The sequence below is a fragment of the Chinchilla lanigera genome, unplaced genomic scaffold, assembly GCF_000276665.1.
Source record: "Chinchilla lanigera isolate Chin_1 unplaced genomic scaffold, ChiLan1.0 scaffold00004, whole genome shotgun sequence".
Taxonomy (NCBI): domain Eukaryota; kingdom Metazoa; phylum Chordata; class Mammalia; order Rodentia; family Chinchillidae; genus Chinchilla; species Chinchilla lanigera.
The window spans coordinates 40,353,281-40,376,537 of NW_004955405.1; the positions used below are offsets into that span (position 1 = coordinate 40,353,281).

Below are 23,257 nucleotides of genomic sequence, written 5' to 3' on the forward strand. Positions count from 1 at the left end.
CTGACTTACGTGTCCCTTTTTATACTGAACTTCTCCATGTGCTAGTGATTTAATCCTGGCGTTTACACCCGTTTGTCGACTTATAAGCCTTCATTACTCCCCACACTCCACTGTTACTCTACCGGTGTGTACGATTCCATCACAACCAGAGAACTTCACTTGGTTGTTGAGGCAAGTCTTGAACTCATGTCGATGCTCCTGCCTCAGCCTCCCAATGCTAGTATTACAGGTGTTTGCCACCGAGCCCACCCCCTAGGCTCGCTCTTCCACACTCCACGCATCGCGTGTAGCTTTGAGCTGACTCACACGATTCTCTGCCTCGCGGGCTCGCGTGGCGCAAGCTCTCCGCGCACTTTTAAAATCCCCACGACCGCGCCTCCCTGGTGTCCAGGATTGGAGACCCGCAGGAAATCTGTGGGCCGGGTCTGGGATTACCTGGGCGCTGTACGCTAGGGGGCGCACGTGCCCAACTCAGCCACTTCCGGTCCACCGCAAGGTGGGTCCGGGAGCCGGCGGAACCTTTCCGTCGCGCCTTACACGCGCGGCAGGGACGGTTTAGGCTGCCGCACACCGCTCTCCAGGCGCGCTGCTGTTCGCTCAGGACCGCGAAGGAAGGCGCGGAGGTGCTGTCTGCTGCTTCCTTGGTCGTGGGCACCATGGACGTGCTGGCAGAGGAGTTTGGGACGCTGACCCCGGAGCAGCTGGCCGCGCCGATCTCGACTGTAGAGGTGAGCGCCAGAGCGCCGGGAGCGGAAGGAAGGGGCCGCGGGGCGTCTGAGGAGGCGTTGACCGGAGAGAGTGGCTCGGGAGGAGGGGCGGGCGTCCCCTTCTGCGCACGCGCAGGGCTTCCGCGCATGCTCGATCCCCGCCTGTGCGTCTGCTCGCGATCCGGCCTCCGCGTGCGCGGGGAAGGAGCCGGAGAAGCTGTCAGCAGCTACTGAGGCCGCGTGGAGCCCTGTTTGTCCAGGTGTGCACGGCGGAGGCCGACCTCGCACTCACCCCGCGGGCCGGTTACGTCGTCACGGACTCCTAGAGGACCCCGAGGTCCAGGGAGTTTAAGCCACTGTCTTACACCCTACGGCGGGACGTGGGGCTGAAGCCAGGTGGTCTCAGTCCCAGGCCAGCGGTCACGCCTTTTAACCCGCAGGCACGTTTGTACTGCAGGCATGTTTGACACACCCTGAGCATTTGCCCCCAGACTGCCCTGTCTCTGGCGGAGACGCCCCAAAACTTCATCAGACTCTCAGAAAAGGAGGATAGCTGCCCAGCGAAGTGCAGCTGTTGCTATCTTCGCTGGAAAGACACAAATCCTCTTTGAGCCTGGGAATCAGCATTGGCGTGGAGTGGGAGCTTGGGGAGAGGGGGCTGGAGAAGATCCGGTGGAAGGAACAGGGTATTGGAACCCACGGCGAGACCATCAGATGCTGCTGAGGCACTGAAAGGCAGTGGGTAGTCCTGGAGTGAAGGGGAGGAGAGGAGGGGACTAAGACATGGGGGATAGGTAAGGGTTCTGGTTGTACACCGCTGTGTTAGACATCCGAAGGGGTTTGGACTTTTTCCCTGCGGGCATCTGGGATGCTTTTGGAAGGTTTGAGTAGGGGAGAGCTGATAGTGACTCTGGATTATAAGAACCTTTTTCTAAGTTTTTGGCAGCCTGGTGAAGTTAATCAGACCCAGTCTGAGTGCCTGCAGCGCGCTGCCGATCATCACAGCAATGCTAGGTTTTAACTGTGAAGGTTAACATCAAGGGTTAGCAGTGTTGAGCACCTATGATGTGCTGGGTTCTGTTTAACAACAACATGCATTTTGTTTTTTAATCTAAAATAAATACCCTTTGTACTTTCTTTTGGCCTAAGAGTCAGAGTGATTAAGTAACCAGTCCAGGGTCAAAAGGCTGATGAACGGCTGATCTAGAATTTGGATTTTGTCAGTCAGACTCCACAAGGCTTCGTACTTGACCACTGGCCAGACTGTTTCTCCAGTAGCTGAGAACTAAGCCTAGAAGATGGCACTTGTCTGAGCTCGCATGGCTATGGAGAGAGTAGAACCACAGTTCTGATTCAGCAACAGTTCTTTCCTGGTCCTCCGCATCCATGTTAGGAGCCCAGCCTTCGAAATACACAGAGGTCTGAAGTTCCCTCCTGCTTCTCTCCAGTCGAGACTGTCCTCTCTTAGTGGCGTGCTGGGCCACCTGGCACGCACTCTCCCGCTCCAGTCTATCCTCTCCGCTGTGCCCAAAGCCATCAGCCTAGACAGGAAGACGGCTGTGGTGTGCTGTGTGCAGACCTTCCGGTATCTGCCCACTGCTTGTAGGGTACCAGAAGCCCTCGTTTCCCCTGTCTGCCCCCTGCATACTTTCCAGCCTCTTTCTTGCCTTGAGATTTTTCTACTCTGTGCACTTTCTTCTGGACTTGCCCCCTCATTCCTCTTTGTAGAATAAATTCTACGCATCTATCATATGACTTCTTTAGGAAGGCCTTTCCTGATTCTCCTAGGAGATGTAGATCTTCCTACCCACTGCCATAGTACCCTTTTTTTCCTCTCATTGTTGTTGGGGTACTGGTGATTGGCTGCAGGACCTTGCATGTGCCAGGTGAATGCTCAACCACTGAGTTCTATCCCTAGCCCACTTTTAAAATTTTGAGATGGTCTCACTAAGTTGGCCAAGCTGATCTTCAATTTGCAATCCTCTTGCCTTAGCCTCCCCAGTGCTTAGTTTATAGGCGTGCACCACCATGCCCAGCTTGTTTTTCTTTTTTAGCTGAATATTCACTTTGCATTTTTATTTTTGTGAAATAAACACTATAATGTCACTGTTGAACCAATAAATTAATGTGCACAGTACTATGTTAGAGAAATTTCTTAGCAGTCCTCCCCAGTGCTGGGATTACAGGCATGCACCACCACACCCAGCTGCTCGGATGACCCTTTTCAGTTATTTCCCCACCCCAACCGCAGTTTGATTTCTGTCATCACAGATGGGTTTGCCTAATTACTTCTTGAAGATACTTGTTCTCCTCTGGCCATCCTCCGTCTCCCTCATACCGCTGGGTGCTGGGGTGGGCTTGGCCAGTCTCACTGCATGGTGCGCTCCTTCGTCAGTGCTCCTTAGGTGATCTCCCTCTTGTGGCCTTAATTACCATCCATCGATGGCCTCCCTAGTTACAGTCCCGGCCGCTCGAGACTCACGTTCCAGACCATGTGTTGTTTGAATTTCTGCCAGCCCCTCCACCATGCTGCTCCTGCCTGGGGCCCACAGGCTGTGCGTGGACCAGAACCCCTCCTTTAAGTTGTGGGTGTTGAGTATTTTGTCCCAGCAACAAAGAAAGCAACTGAGAAACCTACTTACTCAGGAAGAATCATGAGTGTTAAAAGAAGTATGGGAAGAGCTCAGAGTCTGAGGCATCAGGAAGATTGTGATGTACTTTTGCATATAAATATGTTATCTGCATGTGCGTATGTATGTGATTCCCATAAAAGTGGTTACAATTTCAAATTGTTCTTTTTTTATTGCACATTACTTTGCTCATTGCAGCACAGTCATTTCTGATGCATGGATAGAGCCCCTTATAAGGGCATCGTCGTTGCTGGCGCACAGTTCTGATGCCTTTATTGTTGGTTCACAGGAAAAATGGAGGCTGCTTCCAGCATTTCTAAAGGTAAGTGTTTAACATTCAATAATTAGTTATTTGTTGTACAATAAAATTCAACAGATAGCTTTTTTTTTTTGTCTTTTTGAGACGGGGTCTCACTGTGCAGTTTAGGCTGGCCTTGAGCTCACTGTGTAGCCCAGGCTGGCCTTGAACTTTCTCAGCCTCCGAGTGCTGGGGTTACAGGAGTGCGCCACCACGCCTGGCAGCAGATGGCATTTTTAAGATTGAACTTTATCACCAGCTGACTTCATGGAATTGTGTACTTCGCTAAGTTTGAGCAGCCAAGGGACTACAAAAAGAAATCCCTGCTCCCAAGGGGCGGGTGGGGGAGGGTAGTCGTTCAGAGAGCCGTGCACGCTGTCGCTCAGTGCATGGGTGATGAGTGCCAGAGCGCAGTGCTCCAGGGGTGAGGACCCAGCTGAGCTGTGCCCCAGGCAGGCAGGAGAGGTGGGCTGGTTAGGAACCGCTGCATCCAGCAGGGGCTGGGCTTTGCCTTAGGAGCTTGTGCCAAGGGGCGAGACCTCTTGGAACCCACCAGTGTGGCGGTAATGGAGAAGCCAGTGAGTGCTGGTCAGGGTGTGGGGACGTGGGACCCCATGCTCTGCCGGCGAGAATGTAAAATTTGGCAGCTGCTGCGCCCGGAAAGCAGCCTGGCAGCTCCCCAGGCGGTTAGACATGACGTGACCTGGGGGCTGGCAGTCCTGCTCTGGATGTCTGCTAAGGGTAGGTAAAAAGTGTTCACAGCAGTGCCGTTTGCCCTGTTCTTTTCTTTCTCCCCTCCGTCCCTGCAAGTCTCCCTCCCTTCCTCCCCCTTCCCTCACTTCCTCCCTTCTGTGGCGTGCTGGGAGGGAGCCCAAGGCCCCTTGCAAGTGCTCTGCCACTGAGCTGCTGTCTCCAGCCCAGCAGGATTCATAGGAGCCGAAAAGTGGAAACCTTACCAGTGAACATCAGCTGGTGCATGGACTTTCTTAAATTTGGTCTGTTCACCCAGTGGATTCCCTGCCACTTAACACGAGTACTTCCTTTCTACCTTTTCTGGCCTGCTGGGGCCTAGTGCAGGCGCCAGTACAAAAGAGAAAGGGGACTTTAGGGGCTGAAGAGATGATGCTTAATTGCTTGTTTTATTTATTTATCTGTTTATTTATCTATCTATCTATCTATCTATCTATTTTAATTTTGGGGATTTTTTAGACAGGGTCTTGCTATACAGTCCAGGCTGGCCTTGAACTCATGATCCTCCTACCTCAGCCTCTTGAGTGCGGAGATTACACACCTGTGCTACCACACCTAGCAGCTTTGTTTTTGTAATTGGATCTGTTACCTTATTGTAGGGCTGGGGATTTAGCTCAGCAGCACAGTGCCTGCCTGGCAAGTGTGAGGTCTTGAGTTCAATTCCAGGTACCAAAAAAAAAAAGGTTATTGTAGAGTCCATAGGTGTATTCAAGTCCTAGTATGTTAGATTCCAAAGGTCAGGTTGGTTCCCAGGGAGACACTGAGGGTGTGAGGATGCTGGTCGGGGCACGGAAGGAGAGCACATTACTGAAGTTCTGTCCTAAGTGGAGCTCACGGGTCCTTCGGTTAGTGTGAGTTACACAGCGTGTCGTTTTGTTGCTGACCAGCTTGTCCATCTTCCGTTTAGGTGAAAGGCCTTGTGAAGCAGCACATAGACTCCTTTAACTATTTCATCAACGTGGAGGTAAGCAGCAGCGCTTAGATGTGGGCAGAGCTAAGTTTGCTGCCAGCCGGGCCGCATTGCTAATGTTCTGCTTTCTGAGCAGATAAAGAAGATCATGAAAGCCAACGAGAAGGTCACAAGCGACGCTGACCCGATGTGGTACTTAAAGTAAGGAACATGCTTTTACCTGACTACCTATTCTATTCAGCATTTCCTAAAGTGAATATACTCGCCTCTCAAAATTGCTACAAAATGATTTTCTTGTAGCTGTTTAATACAGTAATTATAAAGCGCTCAGATTTAACCTTTAATTGGCAAACTATAACAAAGTTATAATTGAGAAGTTAAACCATTAGGCTTTAACTGTGTTAAACAAACTGTTACTTTGCAGTAATTTTAGACTTACAGAAAACTGGCAAAAACAGCAGAGAGTTCCCATGCGTTCTTCACCTGGCCTCTACAGCCAGACCAGGGTTACCTGCAGGGAGTGGGAGCCGCTGCCTGCTCCCAGCTCATCTCCGGCTGCCATGTGGTGTTTCCCACCCACGTGCTCCTGCCGGGCACAGGGGTCGCTTGGTCTGGCACTCTACTGTCTGTTGCACTGCCCTAGTGCTTGGCCTCTCCTGGCCAGTTCTGCAGCCTGACTCGGTACTTCACGACCCTGAGGCTTTCATACAGTCTGGTCTGTTTTCGCAGGAGCTCCTTGCATTTGATGTGCATGATATTTGCTCCTGATTAGACTGGGTTATGTGTTTGTGGTGAGACTCCTGCAGAGAGCAGTGTGGTGTATCATTTTCACAGGTTCATACTGCATGTCAGTCCAATTTATTGCTGGTGGTTTTGTCTTCACTTGATTAAGGTGGTATCTTCCAAGTTTCTCCATGGTATTTTACTGTTTTCCCTTCTATAATTAGTAAATATCACATGGAGAGAGTCTGCAAAGCTGTCTTATTCTTCATCATGCTTTCGCCACTGATTTCATTTTACTTTATTTCGTTTTTGTTCTTTTTTTTGGTACTGGATTCAAACTCAGGGCCTCACACTTGCCAGGCAGGCACTGTGCCGCTGAGCTGCATCCCAGCCCTCACCACTACTTTAGCAGATCTGTTGGTTCTGATCTATAGCCGCCCCTGGAATAATGCTAAGTCTGCTCCTTCATTTCTTCTGCTCAGGAGCTGCGTTCCTTCCCCGAGTTTGCCTTCTGTCCGTTCTCCGATTGCAGCTCGGATGCATGGGTGTTTATTTTGTCCTGTGCTTGTAATCCAGTGCTAGCACTCTTCTGTCCCCGGACTTCCTTGGCTTTGGCCGTGGAGGCTCCCTCAGATGATGCCTGTGTCCTCTGCACAGCCTTACTGTTCAGGCTCTTCAAGGGCCCCTTCACTCGTGGGCTGTGATCGGCAGCGGCATTCACTTTGACCAGGCTAGGAATCAGCCATTTCTCCAAGAGCCCTTGATCCCTTTTTTTTGAAAATAGCGTTTATTAAGCAGTATGTGAACTCTAGGGTCTCAGCAGACAGGGTTAGGAAATATGTGCATGTGTCCTGACACGTGTGCATGTGTGTATTTTCTGTACTGCTCTGTCCTGTTCGTGTGTGCATGTCTTAAAAGGTAGGCAGATGAGCACCTCCGAGTCCCACCCACCACTACAGAGTCACTCTCACCTTCTTTCTGTCCCTGAGCATGAGAAACCTGGCTTCTTTATCTACATAGAAAAAGTGCATTAAAAATTCACTTTTTAGGGGCTGGGGATTTAGCGGCAAAAGCGCCTGCCTGGCAAGCGCAAGGTCGTGAGTTCGGTTCCCGGTACCGGAGAAAAACCCCCCCAAAAAAAAAAAACAAAACAAAAAATTCACTTTTTAATTTTTTCAGTCCTAGGATGTACAGAATTGCAGATTGGTAGCACATGCCTCTATGAGACTGGAGTTCAGGAGTTAGGGTGCAGCACTTACATGTGTCCTCTTTCCCAAGTACCGAATGCTGAACCCAGGGCCTTCACACTCGTTCACATCCTTGCATTAGTTACTTCTTTCTCATTGCCAGTGCCCAAAGTTGAAGGGGGAAAGGTTTATTTAGCTCACAGTCTGTAGAGATTTCAGTCCAAAATCAGCTGGTTCTAAGGCAGGGTGGCACATGGCAGAGAGGCAATAGTTCACCTTGGTGGAAGACAGCAAAAGCAGTAAGAGAGCAGAAAGGGAGGACAAGAGTCTTTCCCTTATATTCATGCAGGCTACCTGACCTGGGGCGGATGTAGCACTCACACCCTTAATTCCAGCGTTGCCCTACAAATCAGTCCCACACTCCAGATTCAGCTGCCTCCAAAAAAGCGCCACCTGAAAGTGCATGAAGCTTTGGGGAGATATCTAGACACAAACCATAACAATCGTCAGCTCTCTTTTAATTCTTTATTTTGAGACTGGGCCTCCCTAAGTTACTAAGTTGCTAAGTTGCCCAGGTTAGGCTTGAACTTGTAATCTTCCTCCCACCAGGTCCATCTCTGTCCTTTTTGTCTTTAGCCTTGCAGTATCTAATCAAAGTTCTGTTTTCTGATGTGACTTGTATTACCAGTTCTTTTTTCCCCTACCTTTCTGATGCAGTTTTGTTTCTCCTTTTAGTGCAGTAAGATTTGTGTTCCATTTTGGGTTCCCTACATCCTGGTTGATTTTAGTTATGCGTGTCTTGGGGTTACGTGACACAGTGTGTTGTAAGAGTCAGACTTACACAGCAGAGTACCCTTGGAAGAGTGTTGCTTGTCTCCCAGCCCTTCCCACCCTGTTCCTAGCCGTCCCCACGGTCCCCAGTGTCTTTCGTTTCTCCTTTCTCCTCCTGTGGTTCTTCTGCACCAGTGAGCACTTCTTCTCCCTCTTCTGGCCTCTTCTTTCTTTCTTCAATGATAGCACACCACTCTGCACTTTGAGTTTTTCATTACATATCATTTTTATGGAGCCATCTTTCTAGTATTTTTCTAGAGATTTACAGTACTTTCAAAAAGACACTTTAATAATATTTTCCCCCATTTGTAAAATTATACTGTCCCTCCAAGAAGATGTCCAGCTGTCATTTTTAATCCATCATCCTTGGCAAGGTAAGCATTTGTCAGCATATCCTGATGCTTGGGAGAGTTGGCCTGTTTGTGTCTGTGTTCTTTGAAGAAGTGTCGTTGGTCATGATGTCGTTTGCTTTTCAGATACCTTAATATCTACGTCGGGCTTCCTGATGTTGAAGAAAGCTTCAATGTAACTAGACCGGTGTCCCCGCATGAGGTACTGTGGATCGTACTTTAACTCAGTATGCCCTTAGTACGTACTCTTGAGAGCATTTACAAACAAGTAATTAAAAAAGAACTCTTCTGAGACACATACATCAAAAATTAGCGAGCACTTGTGTGACAGATTGCAAATTCCAAATCTAGGACTGGAAATGGGCATGCTGATGCTCACCTGGTAAAGTCTGTGCAAATAGTCCAAAATATGAAAAATTACATATCCGAGATGCTTGGATTGCATGCGTTTTGAATCGCAGTGCTCAGAGTGTTGTATACTCCATCAGGAAACACTTGTGCACTGTTTACTTGCTTGTTTAATGCTAGTGAGGTGCACTTGTGTATGTCCTTTCCTAGACTTCTCAGCAGCCCCCTCCCGGGCCACTAGCCTCACTCTGCAAGGGGTCACGCGCTCTCTGAGGGTCAGCCAGGCTCGGCCACGCAGGAGTGTCAGGGGAGAGGGAGGTGGACACACAGGTCTGCATAGAGCTGTGAACAGACAGGTAGACCAGGGCAGGCCTTTGGATTGGCTTTTAGCAGATTCTGGTTTTCTCCTCAAATTCCCCTACTTGTGTTCATAGTTGGGAACTGATTGAGGAAAGAGTGAGAATTGTGTAGATTGCTCTGGTTTTTAAAGTTCAGGTAAAACGGAAATAGCAGTTAGGGATATACAGGGATCTTTACTGAAGAACAGGTGAGGTATCCAGCGTTGTGGTTCTTGTCTAATAGTTGGTGCGATTGAGTAAGCAGACAGATTACATAGATAAAGTTTTACTTTTATTTGTACATGTTTACAGTACTAATACTGATATTATCTGGACACCAAGCATGTATTGAATATTTTATGTTCTAACATTGAAACAAGAGATGAGACTCAGTATCCTTCCTCAAGGAGCTCCATGCTCTTGCGAAGAGATTAAAATAAGCAAACACATAGAATAGACACCAGGGGTTGCAAACCTGAATGCTCAGAGGGACAAGGTCTGAAGGTGGATGTGTGCAGGGTATGGAAGGGGCTTGTGGGATGTTGGGATGGCCAGCCCCTGAGTGGGATGTGTGGTCTGTACCGGGTGAGGAGTTTTGTAACACAGTTTAGTGTGTTTATAGAATGAAAGCAGGTGTGGTTTAGATTTGTGCTCGTGTGTACACCTTGTTACTATTGCTCTGCTGAATTTTGCTGAACAACCCAGCCAGCCACATGGATTACTTTCTGTGGACTCACTTGCCAAGGAACAATCTGACTGCTTTGGGTCTGCAAGAAAAAGAATGGCTTTGGGTCTGCACGAAAAGAATGGGCTCTGGGCTTATTGTCACTGTCCCGGAGTTGGTGGAGCCAAGGGTGCTGCAGCAGTGTCTGGAGTTTGGATCAGCGCAGGAAGTCTCCCCTGCAGGCCCTGATGACTCCTAGGCCCCGAAGTGGCTTGAGAATAGTTGGAGAGGATCAGAGTGACACGCTGCATCCTTCACTAGAGCCAGTGCTCCAGCGTGGCCAGGACCCTCCTGTCACTGTCTGATCTCTTTCAGTGCCGCCTGAGGGACATGACGTACTCTGCTCCCATCACAGTGGATATCGAGTACACCCGAGGCAGCCAGAGGATCATCCGCAACGCCTTGCCCATTGGCAGGTGAGATGTGGAGTCGGCTAGGAGCTGTGCTTCCAGAGCCCAGCCCGGTGCCGTGCCCTTGGCAAGTTCCTGGAGTTCCCTTCGCCCCCTTCCTCATTTGAGATGGGTGGGAAGTGGACCCTAGTTCACGGATTATTAATGCGTCAGATGAGTCAACCCATGGAAGACACTTTGGCAGTGTCCAGCCTAGAGTTGTGCTTGTTATTAATTATGGAACTGTGTCTCTAAAGTTGAGGAAGCTGGGCATGGTACCACATGCCTGTAATTCCAGCACTTGGGAGGCTGAGGCAGGAGGATTACCATGAGTTCAAGGCCAGCCTGGGCCGCATAGTGAAACCCTGTCTCAAAAACAAATAAACAAAAATCCCAGATGAATGGATAAGGAAAATATGGTATTTCTATTCAATGGAGTACGACTCTTCCATAAAGAAAGATAAACTTGAGGCATTTGGAGGAAAATGGATGAACTTTGAGACCATAATTTTAAGTGAAACAAGTAGACACACAAGGTTAAATGTCACGATTTCTCTTATATGCGAAACCTGAAGTATAAATAAAGAGCAAAAAAAAAGATAGATAACAGGAAGTAAAGAGAGAGAGATCTTTTGCAAAAGGCAAGGGGATGAGGAGATGGAAGGAAGAGAGTAGAAGGAAGTGTGTTCCGCACATGTACCACCTCCCAGGAAGAGTGCGGTCGTGCTTACGCAAACCCGAACTAACATAAAACAGAACAGAAAAGGTGAAATTCCTTGAGAAATCCCTTTGGTGGGGGCCTATTGGTAGTAACAGCTGTTTTTTTTCTGCAAATATCTTCATGTTGGCTGCATCCTGGGTGGTGACTTGAAAGAATGCCCCAGTTGAGCTGAGTGCATCAGGCCAGCATCACTTAACTGGTTGTAAGGGTATCTTGTTGCGACTGCCCTTTTGGCAACCTGCCCTCTTCTGGCCAGACCTCTCCAGCTGTCACATGTTGGGTCTTGACCTCGAAGTGTTCAGGTGTGGCTTTGTTTTTGTTCATTCTGCATAGATGTCACTGTGAGGCCTCTGGGCGCGGCCGTCTGCCTGTGACTAGGACTCTCACGAGAAGCCTGCACGTCAGCTCCCCGCCGCCACAGCGCCCACGTCCCCTGCATATCTCCAGCGCTTAGTCTTTCTGCAACGCGTTCTCGATCATTTCTTCCCATCTCTGTCCCGTTTAGCAATTCTGTATCCCACTGTGTCCAACCTATTCTTACTCAGTCTACTCCAAGATTGTGAAATTAAGGCTTAAATTAAAACAGTGCTGGGCAGTTTTAGTGTCTCCCACTTTGCCTTGTTCTGCTTGACTCCCGTTTGTACCCTGGGATTCACTGTGCTGTTTCCAGGTACCTCTCAAGTCACGCTGCTCGCTGTGAACGAGCAGTGGCTGTCCCTTCCAGCGTCCCCCGACGCCGCGTGCACAGGTGAAGGAGACCACGTGTCTGAGACCGTCGCATCTGTACTGGGGGCGCGTGTGCCGAGCAGCTCCTGCTTCCTTCACTCTTTGTCCCGTGCCCTGCAGTCTCTGTGTGCCGCGCAGAAATGCTGGCGTCAGGCGTGTGCACCGCACGTTTGGGACTCCTTGCAACTTTGGCCAGTGACAGTCTGTACATTGTGTTCTCTTGTTTTCTTTTAAACAGAATGCCCATCATGCTCCGAAGCTCAAACTGTGTTCTCACGGGGAAGACTCCAGCAGAATTTGCCAAACTGAACGAATGTCCCTTAGACCCAGGTTTGTGTGTGTCGTGGTTTTACAGCACTTCCTTCCCTTCTCTTTTCTACATTTGCTTTTGTTCTCTTGTTGCTGTTCTCCTTAAGACAATATCAGATTTTCTGCCTTATGGTGAACTTAATAAAATTGTGTTCATAGAACATCAAAAATTTGCTTCTAAATATATTGTCAGTCTATTCCTAAAATTATAGTTTCTTCTTTTATTTCAGATTTCAAATTGTATTGTGTCAAGTTCTGATTTATTGCTGTGCTTTGTTAGCATTCTCTTCCTACCTTGCTCAATATTTTCATATGCTTAAAATTCAGGAACAGCTGGGCATGGTGGCACATACCTGTAATCCCAGCACTTGGGAGGCTGAAGCAGGGAGATTGCCACAAGTTCAAGGCCAACCTGTGCTATATAGTGAGACCCTGTCACAAAAAACCTAATAATAATAATAGTAATAGTAATGTTTCTAAGAAATCAGGAGCAATCTCTTAAAGTTACTGTTTCAAGGGCCTGAGAAGATTCTAGCACCCTGTTTCAAGCTGTTTTAAATGCAGTAAAAGGGTGTGTGGGGGAGTTACTGTTTAAATTTTTTTAAGTTGTATTTTTATATTATTTCTAGGCAGTTACTTTTGTAAAGTTTCAAACGTAACACTTAAAATTTCTCTTAATGCCTTAGCTTCTGTTTCACATGGATTTACTTTACCTCCCCACCCCCCGTACCAGGAGTCGAACTCATGACCTTGCACTTGCCAGGCAGGCACTGTGCCGCTGCGCTAAATTCCCAGCCCCCGCCCCCGACATGGATTTACTTTAAATGCTAATTAATTTAACCTTATTTCCCTAGAGTTGTACTGATATAGGGTCTCAGAAGGTTTTGGGAAGAAGTTAAGACTTTACTGGACTCTGACACAGTTTTCATGACTCAGATACATTGCCTTGTTTTGTTGTATATTTGACAGATGAAATGAAATCTCTCTCCTCTGAACTGTGCAAAACAGTGTATGATGTTGTGTGTTTTATTGAATATAAAATACTCTTTCAGAAACGTAAACTTAGTCTGTTAGTATTATTGATTTGTTAGAAAACTTAGAGCCCATTTTAGTTTATGTCAAGTATTGTTAGTTACTCCTTTGTGTATGAATTCTGAAGACTCATGTATTTAACGTGTTTCCTCCTAACACAGGTCTAACACTGACCTGTGTGAGAAGTTGGTGATATGCAGACAGTGAGGCTGTTCTGTGTCCCTGAGGGGGAGGCTCATTTGTGTAACACCGAGTGCTGGTGCTGTCCCAGTCCGTAGGTACCAGCAGCCTTGCCGGTACATTGGCCCCTGGTGCAGCAGCCTGGGGAGGTGGCACGATCAGGAGGACCCGCCTTCCCTCGGCCCCACTGGCCAAGACGAGGTGGCAAAGGTTTTCTTGTTTTCTTCGGACAGGTGGCTACTTCATTGTCAAAGGAGTTGAAAAAGTTATTCTTATCCAGGAGCAGCTGTCTAAGAACAGGATTATTGTGGAAGCAGACAGAAAAGGGACGGTCGGAGCTTCAGTGACCAGGTATGGGAGCACTGCGGCCCCATCCTCAGCAGCTGGAGGTAGCCTGTGTTTCTCCGGGTCGCAGGCCGCGTGCCGGTGTGTAAGCACCAGGCACTGACTCAGATGACAGCCATGGCGGTGTGACACGCTTTTGCAAGTCAGGGAGTTATTTGAGTTCGATTATCTATGCATTCATAGCATTAAAGGACTTTTTAAAAAGAAAAAATACAAAAGCATTCTTCAGTTTTTCATGTTCCTTTTCAGTCTTGGACCATGTACATGTCTTCTTGCATTGATGTGAGCAGACTATTTTATACTTAATACTTAAGGAATTGTAGCATGGACCGGACGGGTGTGGTTAAAATTGGGGGATAATGATTTGTGGGAACCACGTGTTTGTGGCACAGACGAGATGTACATGCTCTATGAAGCTTCTCTTCTGTGGCCTCTGATACACTGATTGTCTCCGAGCCCAGCACTTTCTTTCTGGCCAAGGCAGCTAACAGTAATAGCGTCCCACGTACTTGGTACATTTTATGTAATCGTCACTTATTTCTTCTAAGTGGTGTTATCTCCATTTTATAGTGGGGCTCAAGGTTACTGACTGTTGAGAGGGAGACAGCGTTTAGACTCAGATATGGTCTCTAACCCATGGCTGTATGGTTCTGGGGCCGGAGAACCTGGATTTGAGTCCCAAAGCTATTCTTTCTGGCTGTGCCACTGGAGCAGGCAGTTACTTAGCTTCTCCAAGCCTTGTAATTTCCCCGTCTGTGATTTGAAGCCCACACTTTTTCATAAGTGTTGTTATGTAGACGGTTAGCACGCGCAAAGTGGGCAGCGGAGTGCACGTAGTGTGGAGCAGCGCATCAGTGTGCGTTACTGTTGTGGTTACATGGGGCTTCTGAGATGCTTTCAAATCCATCAGGAATTTTCTAAGGGGTGGAGATCCCGATAGAAGGAGAGTCCTTAGTTTCTTCCAGCTTTACTATATTCCAAGACTGTGGGTATGTTTTATTATTAATTTATTTTATTTTATTTTTTATTTTTTTGGTCTTTTTGAGACAGGGTCTTGCTATGCAGTCCAGGCTGGCCTTGAGCTCACTTTGTAGCCCAGGCTGGTCTTGAGTTTGCAACGATCCTCCTGCCTTAGCCCTTCGCCTCAGCCTCCCAAGTGCTGGGATCACAGGCGTGTGCCACCATGCCTGGCTTTATTATTAATTTAAAACTCGTGGATATCCTCATGGTTTTCTCAGTACGGCTTGGGCCCAGCTCGAGGTTTTTCTCTTCTGTGTAAAGCGGGCCATGGATATGTGCCCTGCACGAGATGGAAGTAATGGGCTGTAGCTCATTCATCCACCAAACTTGCATGGTAACTGCAAAGCTGGAGGAGCGTTTATAGCAGTGGTGCCGAACCGAGGGCACGTGTGCCACAGCGGGCTGTGAGTGCCACTGAAGCCTCTGTAAGTTTCGCCATCACTTCTTACAGTGTTTTCGAAAGTTCCTGGAGGTGGTGGCAGGCGGGAAGGGGGTCGTGTGTGTTTGAGAAGCACTATTGGGAAGGACCGTGCCGATCAGTGCTGGTCGCGGAGCCTCCTGGAGGGACTGTCGCTGCCGACACGCGTCGCTCAGTGAGGACGCATTTTAACCAGCCGGGTGTCCCTGTAGCTCCACCCATGAGAAGAAGAGTAGAACCAACATGGCTGTGAAACAAGGACGGTTCTACTTGCGGCACAACACCCTGTCTGAGGACATACCCATCGTCATCATATTTAAGGTAAGGCAGCTCACCTCTTGGGAACTATAGCGTTCTCTCGGCTTTATTTTCATGTGTAATTAGAAATGGAAACGATCAGGAATTCTAGAAATGGAAAAGTTTATAGCGTAGATTGTCAGTCCTGTTATGTGTTTCACCTTGAAAATAATAAGACTGAAGTCCATATATTTTTAAAAATAACAACAAGAAATCCAGACGTGCAGAGGGTCTGTGGTGCCAAGTAAGCCGCGCCCTGGGCCTGAGCGCACAGTTCCACCCTGAGCCCTGCGGTCACTGAGTGGGAAGCAGTCGCGGTGCAGTGCGGGCTGAGGGTGAGACGCCCCACCTTCCCATTCCCGCTCCGCTGGCCGTTTGTGCAGCCCCTGTGCTTTGTAGTTCTGTAGTTTGCTGTGAAAGATGCCTCACAGTGCAGTGCGGAGGGAGCATCCGGCGTTCCCACGCCCAGGAAGGCCGCGGCGTGCGCGGAGAGAGCCTGCGGTAGCCACTGTGTAGGCCGAGGTGGCAGCGCTTTGGACTACGCGTGCCGTGTGAGTTGGTCAGCCGTGTCAGTGAGGTGTGTCCGCAGAAGCACGCGTACACCGAGCTGCTGTGCTGTCAGCTGCGACTGGGCTCACAGGAGCCGCACCCTCCGTCGGTTCCTCAGCAGGGCGCAGAGTTTGCCCCGTCAGAGTAACCAGCCGCTTTGTCGGTGGTCCTACCCTGGGTAATGACGCTAGCTCCACATGCATGTAAGGCGAAGCTTGGTGAGCAGCTTGGTTGAGGGAATTCATTATTTGAGGAAATACTGGACAGTTCGAATAATTTCGAGCTTGGTAATGTTTATTTGCCATTGTTTAGTTTAACTTGAGGATTAATGGTTCCTATTCAGCAGTTGTTAAGACAGTGGAAATATCTTCGAAATCTCTGTGAAAAGAACGGGACCCCTGGTGGGGAGTTACACTCAGTTGGGGAAAGGGAGGAGCGTTCCGGAGTAGCCCCCAGAGGAGTGAGCAGGAGTGCGTCCTTCCTGTCAGAGCTGGCCGCAGGACTCAGGCCAGGGAGTGGGTGGGAGCAGCTCCTGGGCATCGAAGGCTGAGGCTGGGTCAGGGCCTTCAGCTTGAGAAGCACTGTGTCCTGTCTAACTGCAGGTCACGAAGGAGGCCCAAAGAGTCTGGCTGGTGTAGCTTACTGGGGGCTGAGTTCTGTAAATGAGGTGGAAATCATATATTTTCAGAATCATGATGATAATTGTAACGGGCCTGTTACAGCCTGGGTCCAGTGAGACTTCTTAAATACACATACTGTTTTCTCCTTCTTTGAGATTTGTGTTTTTTAACTGCAGAAGAAGTTCTGGCTTTTCTTCCAGGGATCCCACAGGACACATTGTCTTGTATAGGTGGTAATGAAGAACGTTATGGAACAGAGTAGCATTGCGTCTCCAGCAGGGGGCAGTGTATTCCCATGCATCGGAAAGGATGGTTAGGCAAATTTTAAACCCTTGAAGATGAATAGTGCTGCTTTCCTTAGACCAGAAATTTTAAATTAATTACCCTGCATGTGATATTTTATCATCATGTAAAAACTGTGTAACAAGTTGCATGCATGCGTAAAGATCAGAAAAATGTTTTTAAGTGCCCCTGTTAGCTAGGTAACAGAAGTTTAATAAGGCAGTTTCTTTTGTCAAATTTGTCAGTGTTGTAAATATATATATAGCTGACTCACGTTATAGAACAGGCTGTCGCTTAACAGTTTGTATACTTATGTAAGTTGAGATTTCAAACTTAACTTTTGTGAAAAGTCTTATTATTTTAAAATTTAGAAAGTCACTGAAAAGTACAGCTACATTTTTATATATTTTCCAGATCTTTTTTCCTGTGATTTTTGTAATACCCACAATTTTTTGGGGGGGTTTTTCTCCGGTACTGGGAACCGAACTCACGACCTTGTGCTTGCCAGGCAGGCGCTTTTGCCACTGAGCTAAATCCCCAGCCCTTATTTTATATTTTAAAATGAACTGTGACTACCTTTCCATGTCTCTAATAAGGATGTGTATCACCATTTTTAATGAGTATCGTGTAGAAATTGCATACACGTGGTATCATTTATTTCACCAGCTTCCTACAGTGGGACGTTGGTTTCCATTGTTTCCCTCAAAGGTTTCGCTCAGATTTGCAGCCCTGGGGTGACTGTCCTCATACATACATGTGCATGTACACGTGTACACATGCATTGCTGATGTTTCGTGAGGTTTTTGTCCTACTAATGGAAGTGAATCTTTTTAAAACACTTAGTACATGTTGCCGGATATTTTTTTCTAGAATGTATCTGTTCCAATCTAACCAGTAGTATATATACATTTAAATAAATCCTTTTAAAAATTTAGTTCAGGCAAATGAACTAAATATTTTGGTCGAGATGGCCGTGGCTTTTTTGGTCTTCCACTGTAGAAATGTTTAATAAACTGATGGGAGCTTGTTTGCTATGCACTTCTAGGACATCGCAGCTGGGAGGCAGCGCAGAGCACTGGGTATCTTAGAATCAGATGCAGGTTGAGTCCCAGCCTCTCTGTGGACTAGCTGTGTGACCGTGCACAGATTTCCTAAGCTCTGAGTCCTAGACAGCCACGAAGGGAGAACTCACCCGGGAGGGTTGTTGTGGAGCACAAGTGAAATCCTGTGTATTTTGAAAGTAGCGTGCCCAAAGGAGGATGCCTTTCCTTTTCCCTTAGTTCTCCTTGGCCATGTACTGTCGAAGTGGGGAAGATAAACTGGGCCGGCAGGAAAGGCACATCATTTCTCTTTTCTGTGTTGTGTGGCCCAACACAGGCCTTGACAGTCATTAGGACTTGATGGCTGTTGATTATAACCAACAATTGGCTAAAAGTGACAGAAGCAACAGGGTTTCCAGATGACACGCTGAGTGTGAATATGACGGATAAAGCTCTCTAAGACTACATCAGCCTTATTTATGGACTGGAATCACCACAAAGGTGCTCCTGCCCATGAATCTTCCCGCTTTCCGTTTTGTATCCCAAGCCTGCCACAGCTGCACTGTGATGGCGCCTGTAGCTTGAAGGTTTGTGTGGGAAAGGAGAGTCCGATTGCAGGGGCTCTGTTGTTTCTTGGACACCAACTTAGGTGGAAATTTATAATCTTTCAGAAGAAAGCACCAGACTTAAAGAGGGCCATTACGCTTCTCTGATTATCTGCTAGGGCCACTCTTAAGCATAATAAATAGGTGGGCTTTATTTCCTGTCGAGAAGAGTTGCTGTTTCTCCACATTAGCTATTGTGGGCGTTATCTCCTGTGCCACTTTCACACCGCGTATTCTAACAGCTGACCGTCAGGGTGCCTGTGTTCTGTGCTCATTAGCATTCCTCCTTCTGTCTTTAAAAGTCACTCTGCTCGGAGGGGCCAGGGAGAGGACCGTGGCACTTTATAAAGGGCACCTCCCCGTGACTGTGCTCAGTGCTACTGCTGATTGCCAGACTGCCGGGACCTTCTGCCAAAGCGCATTCTCTGCTGCTTGTTCATAAGTTGTTATGTAGCATTTACTTTTGACTTATTAGCAGAAATGCTTTCAGATATCTGGAGTACAAAGAGTTCCATATAAAGCTAGTTTTCAGATGTCTAAATTAAGTCTGTAAAGCAAAATGGTTGAGCATTTTGTTCGTTTCCATAGCAATATATCATTTATTTGTAGCTGTGACTGCTGAAGGCTGGATAATCGTAAAATCAGCTCAGCCTTCAGAGCTGGAGCACTTGATGAGAGCTTGCCTTAGTTATTGCCCTCGTTTTCAGCGACTCGGTGTAGGAAGAGTTCAGTCTGTTTGCAGCGAAGCTTTGGCAGTGATCATGCTTTCTGCACATATGGTGTCATTTACCTTGTACTTGGCATATCTCTGTTGCATAGCTTAGACGTATTTGGGGGCCTGTGCACACTGTTTAGATCCATGTTAGACCGTTGGACAACTTTATGCAGTTATAAAATTACTGCTTGCATTCAGCGTCAGGACAATTCAAATGACAGTCCGTATGTTAAGTGAGGGGGGTGGTTTCCATTACTTTTAAACATTGAAGTGAACAATCAAGTTTATAGTCTTTTTCACTTGGAGATTATGGAAGTACAGATTACTAAAATAATGTGGGTAGCCTTTAGGTCACATAATATAGATGTTAACTAATGCATAAAGAGTCTGTATTTCCCTTAGGATTCTGTTTGTGTTGAAGACCTTTGCTTGCTAATGTTGTCGTGCATGCTCGGGTCAGCGTCTGTCCCATACAGATCTCTGCCCGGGTCTAATTCTTCTCTTAGAAGTGAAGAGCATTGGTTAAATGTTTTATTATCATAGATATTAGAGAAACATGAGTAGATTCCACTGCATATCGGTTAACTTAGTGTTGCTTTTTTACAATTTGGTCCCGTTGAAACCCCTGTAGCACCTAGATCTGGGAACCCTCTGTGACGCTGGACAAGGGAAGTTACCTTTAGTGAACTTGCGTGTGGAGAAGCTCTGTGCCTGTGTCTGGGCTGGTCACTTGCTGACAGGGAGACGGTGGGGCTGGTTGCACCTGTCATCAGCACCACTCAGAGTGGATGCACCTCAGTGTGCTTGAGTTAAGAATGGCTTAGTTTTTGTTCATTTGTTTAAAAAAGTAGAACTGATCTTTTTTTTTTTTTTACAATTGCCATCCTTGTTTTAGTATTTATTTATTTTTTTACTGCTATCCTTTTTAAAATGTTTAATTCTGGTATTTTGAGATAGGGTCTCTCTATGTATGTAGGCCACGGTGTTGTTGAACTTACTATTTAGCCTAGGCTGCCCTTAAACTCATGGTGATCCTCCTGTCTCAGCATTCTGAGTGCTGGGATTACAGGCATGCACTTCTATACCTGGTTTTACAGCTGTTCTCCTTTAATGTGTGAAGTACTTAGTATTTTAAAAATTGGATAATTTTCGAATAGCAGAGTTTATTTCTAGTATCCTTTGAAATAAAATCCTTCATGTCAAGTTAGAGGTAAAAAGACTGCAAAACTAGAGTAACAAAAAATGATTTGTATTCTGAAAAATTCTTGGTTAAAAAAACTATTCTGGAACTCATAAAATTACAGATTAATTTTTTTTTTGAAGTTCAAATAGCAAACTTAATTCCAGAAATTGTATTTCTGGCATGCTATGTCACTAGTTTTCACAGTTTCTGTCGGTCAGGCTGGGAATTTGAAGGCTGCAGGCTGCACTTCTGTCTCAGGGTCGAGGCACGTCAGGACTTCAGCCTGGCTGAGACCCGACGGCGCCAGAGCGGTGCTGGGGGAGCTAGCAGCCCACGGAGCTCGGCCTCCCTGGCGGTGGCTGTGCGCAGGAGGCCTCAGTCCCCGTCGCCCGGCTCTTCCTGGGCAGCTTGATTGTTTTCCTGCTGGACTGCTAGAGCACGCGGGAGCCTGCAGCACCCTGTGTACGTGAGCCTCAAAGCCCTACATACCGCCTCTGCTTTTTGTCCCTAAAAGTGAGCCACTAAGTTAGGCCTGCGGTCAGTGGGAGGAGAAGGAGAGTGTCCAGGGATTTATGGCCCTTTTTCAGCGGTAAGTCTGCATCTGACTCTAAAGTATCCCAATTAAATTCAGAGTTCATGCCACTGAAGGTCATGTGTGCAATTAAAGAATTTTGAGCTGGAAGGGACCTGACTCTGCTGTCCTGTCACACAAATGAAAACACTAAGGTAGAAGAGGGAGCGAGGCTGTGGGATCCGTGTTGTCCGAGTGTGGCCTTCTCTCAGGACCAACCCCTCTGACCTGGACCAGGAGCTAGAGGCTGCTCCTGTGGCCTCAGGCGGTGGCCTTGATGTCCTACGTCAGGACCGTCAGGACCGGGGCTCTGTCTTCCCTGCTGTCCTCCGTGGAGGAGCGCTGAGGATGAGACCAGAAAGCTTGACAGCACCCGTATCTGCTGGTTCAGTCTACTCTGCGAGGAATTTCATGCAAGCACTAGCTTGCCCCCAACTTTCCAGAAGCAGACACTGCTCTTCGGAGAGGGGCTTGGTGGGATTCCGCCGTTTCTCGCCGGGCAGAGTCCCAGGCCCACGGGTGAAAGTGAGCTTAGCGTTGTGCCGTGCGGATCTACAGAGACCCATGGAGCTGCCTTGAAACACTCGAGTGGCCTTCTCAGACCTCTTCAGTGTGTTCTCGGTTTTTAAACATCTCCTCAACCCTGTGTAAAGTGTAGTTCAAAACCTCCAGAATAATGAGGTAAAACAGCCATTAGGGAAACTCTCTTAGGATGAATATGAACGATTAGACACTTCGCAGAAAAATGCATCTTGGACCAAAACATTTGGACGGCTGCTCATTTCCGCAGTGCCTGTCTTCTGACCCCCGACTCCCGTGGTTCTTCCTGTTTGCCTCACCCTGGGCACCTGACTAGTCCTCGCCCATTCCTCCTGGTCTCCTTTTTGCATGATGAATGTGGAAGATTCAAAAATTCTAGAAGATGGGACACTCGCAGAAAATGCTTGCAAGTGTTTGTTTTCCTCTTCCTAATCAACATTTCTGTTCCAGGTTTCTTCGTAGCCAGCACGCGGCTGCCAGTGCCAGATGGCCCTGTTTCTGAGCGAGGAGCTGCTTCGCTTAGGAGTAGCACCCCCAAACAATGCCGAATTAGCATAAGCAAATGTCAGCGAATTAGCACAAAGCCAGCTCCCTATCTTTTCTGTCCTCCTAGGCCATGGGCGTTGAGAGTGACCAGGAAATTGTGCAGATGATTGGGACCGAGGAGCGGGTGATGGCTGCTTTTGGGCCCAGCCTGGAGGAGTGCCAGAAGGCACAGATCTTCACTCAGATGCAGGTGTGTCCCGCACCCCTCCCTCCCTCCTCCGTCTCCTCCCTTGCTATGAATTGCAGCTGGAAGTTCAGGGCCACCCCTGCCAGGCCCCTCTGGGCTTGGGACTGTAGAGGCCCTGAAGCTGGATCCACCGGGAGGGTGTAAGACCAGAGAGGGCGGGCAGTCTCCTGGCTTCCACTTGCTGTGGTGGAGACTGGAAGAAGGCCTTTGCCTGCACAAATCTCCTGTGCTGTCTGATTTAGAAGAGGGGTGGATGGCCATGGGGCTTTTGTTCTGATAAAATAGCAAGAACTACTTTATTCCTTATGTTCCAGGGTGGGGGTTTCTATTTTTATTTTTATTTTTATTTTTTCCAGTACGGGGGATTGAACTCAGGGTTGCTTAACCAATGAGTTACAACTCCAGCTCTGTTTATGTTTTGAGCTAGTGCCTAGTTAAGTTGCCCATGCTGGCCTCATACATGTGATCCTCCTGCCTCAGCCTCCCAAAGTGCTGGGTTCACAGGCACATACCACCACACCCAGCTTATTTTTTTTGAGACTCTGGCAGTTGTAATGTAGAAACACTTTTTTCCCATGCATTTTCTGCTTAGTATCCTCATGTACGTGCTTGTGTGTGTGTGTTGGAGATCAAAGCCGGGGCCTCACACTCTCTCAGCAGGCATTTTACTTCTAAGGTGTGTATTCCTCAGTCCTTAATGCTGCATTCATCTCTACTTGGCTTGCTTTAGGCATCCAGTTGTCTGTGCTCTCAATCCCATTTCCTGAATTCCAGATTACAGACTCAGCAAGAGAGGTCACGAGTAGTCACCGTTACCACTGTGGGTCTTCGTTGACCCTTTTAGGTGAATTCTAGGGTCTCAAAGATGAAGATAGGGAACGCTGTGTGTGTTAAAGATGGTGAAAATAGTGGTGCTCCTTTGCTAAGTGGATGAGTCCTGAAAGCCATGCCTCAGCTTTTCAGTTGGATGTAAAGCACTTCGCTAAGTATATGGTAACGTCCCTCATAGCTGCCTGGGAGGTAGGGATTCCTGCTGTGGAAGCACCACGGGCAACTCTTACTTGTCCACATGCACATTGTCTGTCATGTGGGCCCCTTGTGGCCACACGTAAATTCCAGGCTGCTGTTTTCCTGTCACCCTGGATGCCTGTAGTGATAGCGTTCCCTCTCGTGTCTGCTTGTGTAT

At 47.8% G+C, this 23,257-nt stretch overlaps 1 protein-coding gene across 2 annotated transcripts in view; it reads left to right on the top strand.

Moving 5' to 3' along the window:
• The first annotated feature begins 8 nt into the window (after positions 1-8).
• The window catches only part of Polr3b (polymerase (RNA) III (DNA directed) polypeptide B), a 98,157-nt gene continuing 74,908 nt past the window's right edge, over positions 9-23,257 (top strand). Inside the window, exons 1-10 of one of the 2 annotated variants that reach the window (XM_013519054.1) lie at positions 9-728; positions 3,627-3,659; positions 5,293-5,349; positions 5,432-5,496; positions 8,513-8,588; positions 10,112-10,212; positions 11,871-11,962; positions 13,387-13,504; positions 15,149-15,257; positions 21,952-22,074. In XM_013519054.1, coding sequence (XP_013374508.1) covers positions 657-728; positions 3,627-3,659; positions 5,293-5,349; positions 5,432-5,496; positions 8,513-8,588; positions 10,112-10,212; positions 11,871-11,962; positions 13,387-13,504; positions 15,149-15,257; positions 21,952-22,074 — 846 coding nt within the window. In that variant the 5' untranslated portion in view covers positions 9-656. The remainder of the gene's footprint in view (positions 729-3,626; positions 3,660-5,292; positions 5,350-5,431; positions 5,497-8,512; positions 8,589-10,111; positions 10,213-11,870; positions 11,963-13,386; positions 13,505-15,148; positions 15,258-21,951; positions 22,075-23,257) is intronic. The other variant, XM_005374620.2, reaches the window with a different exon arrangement.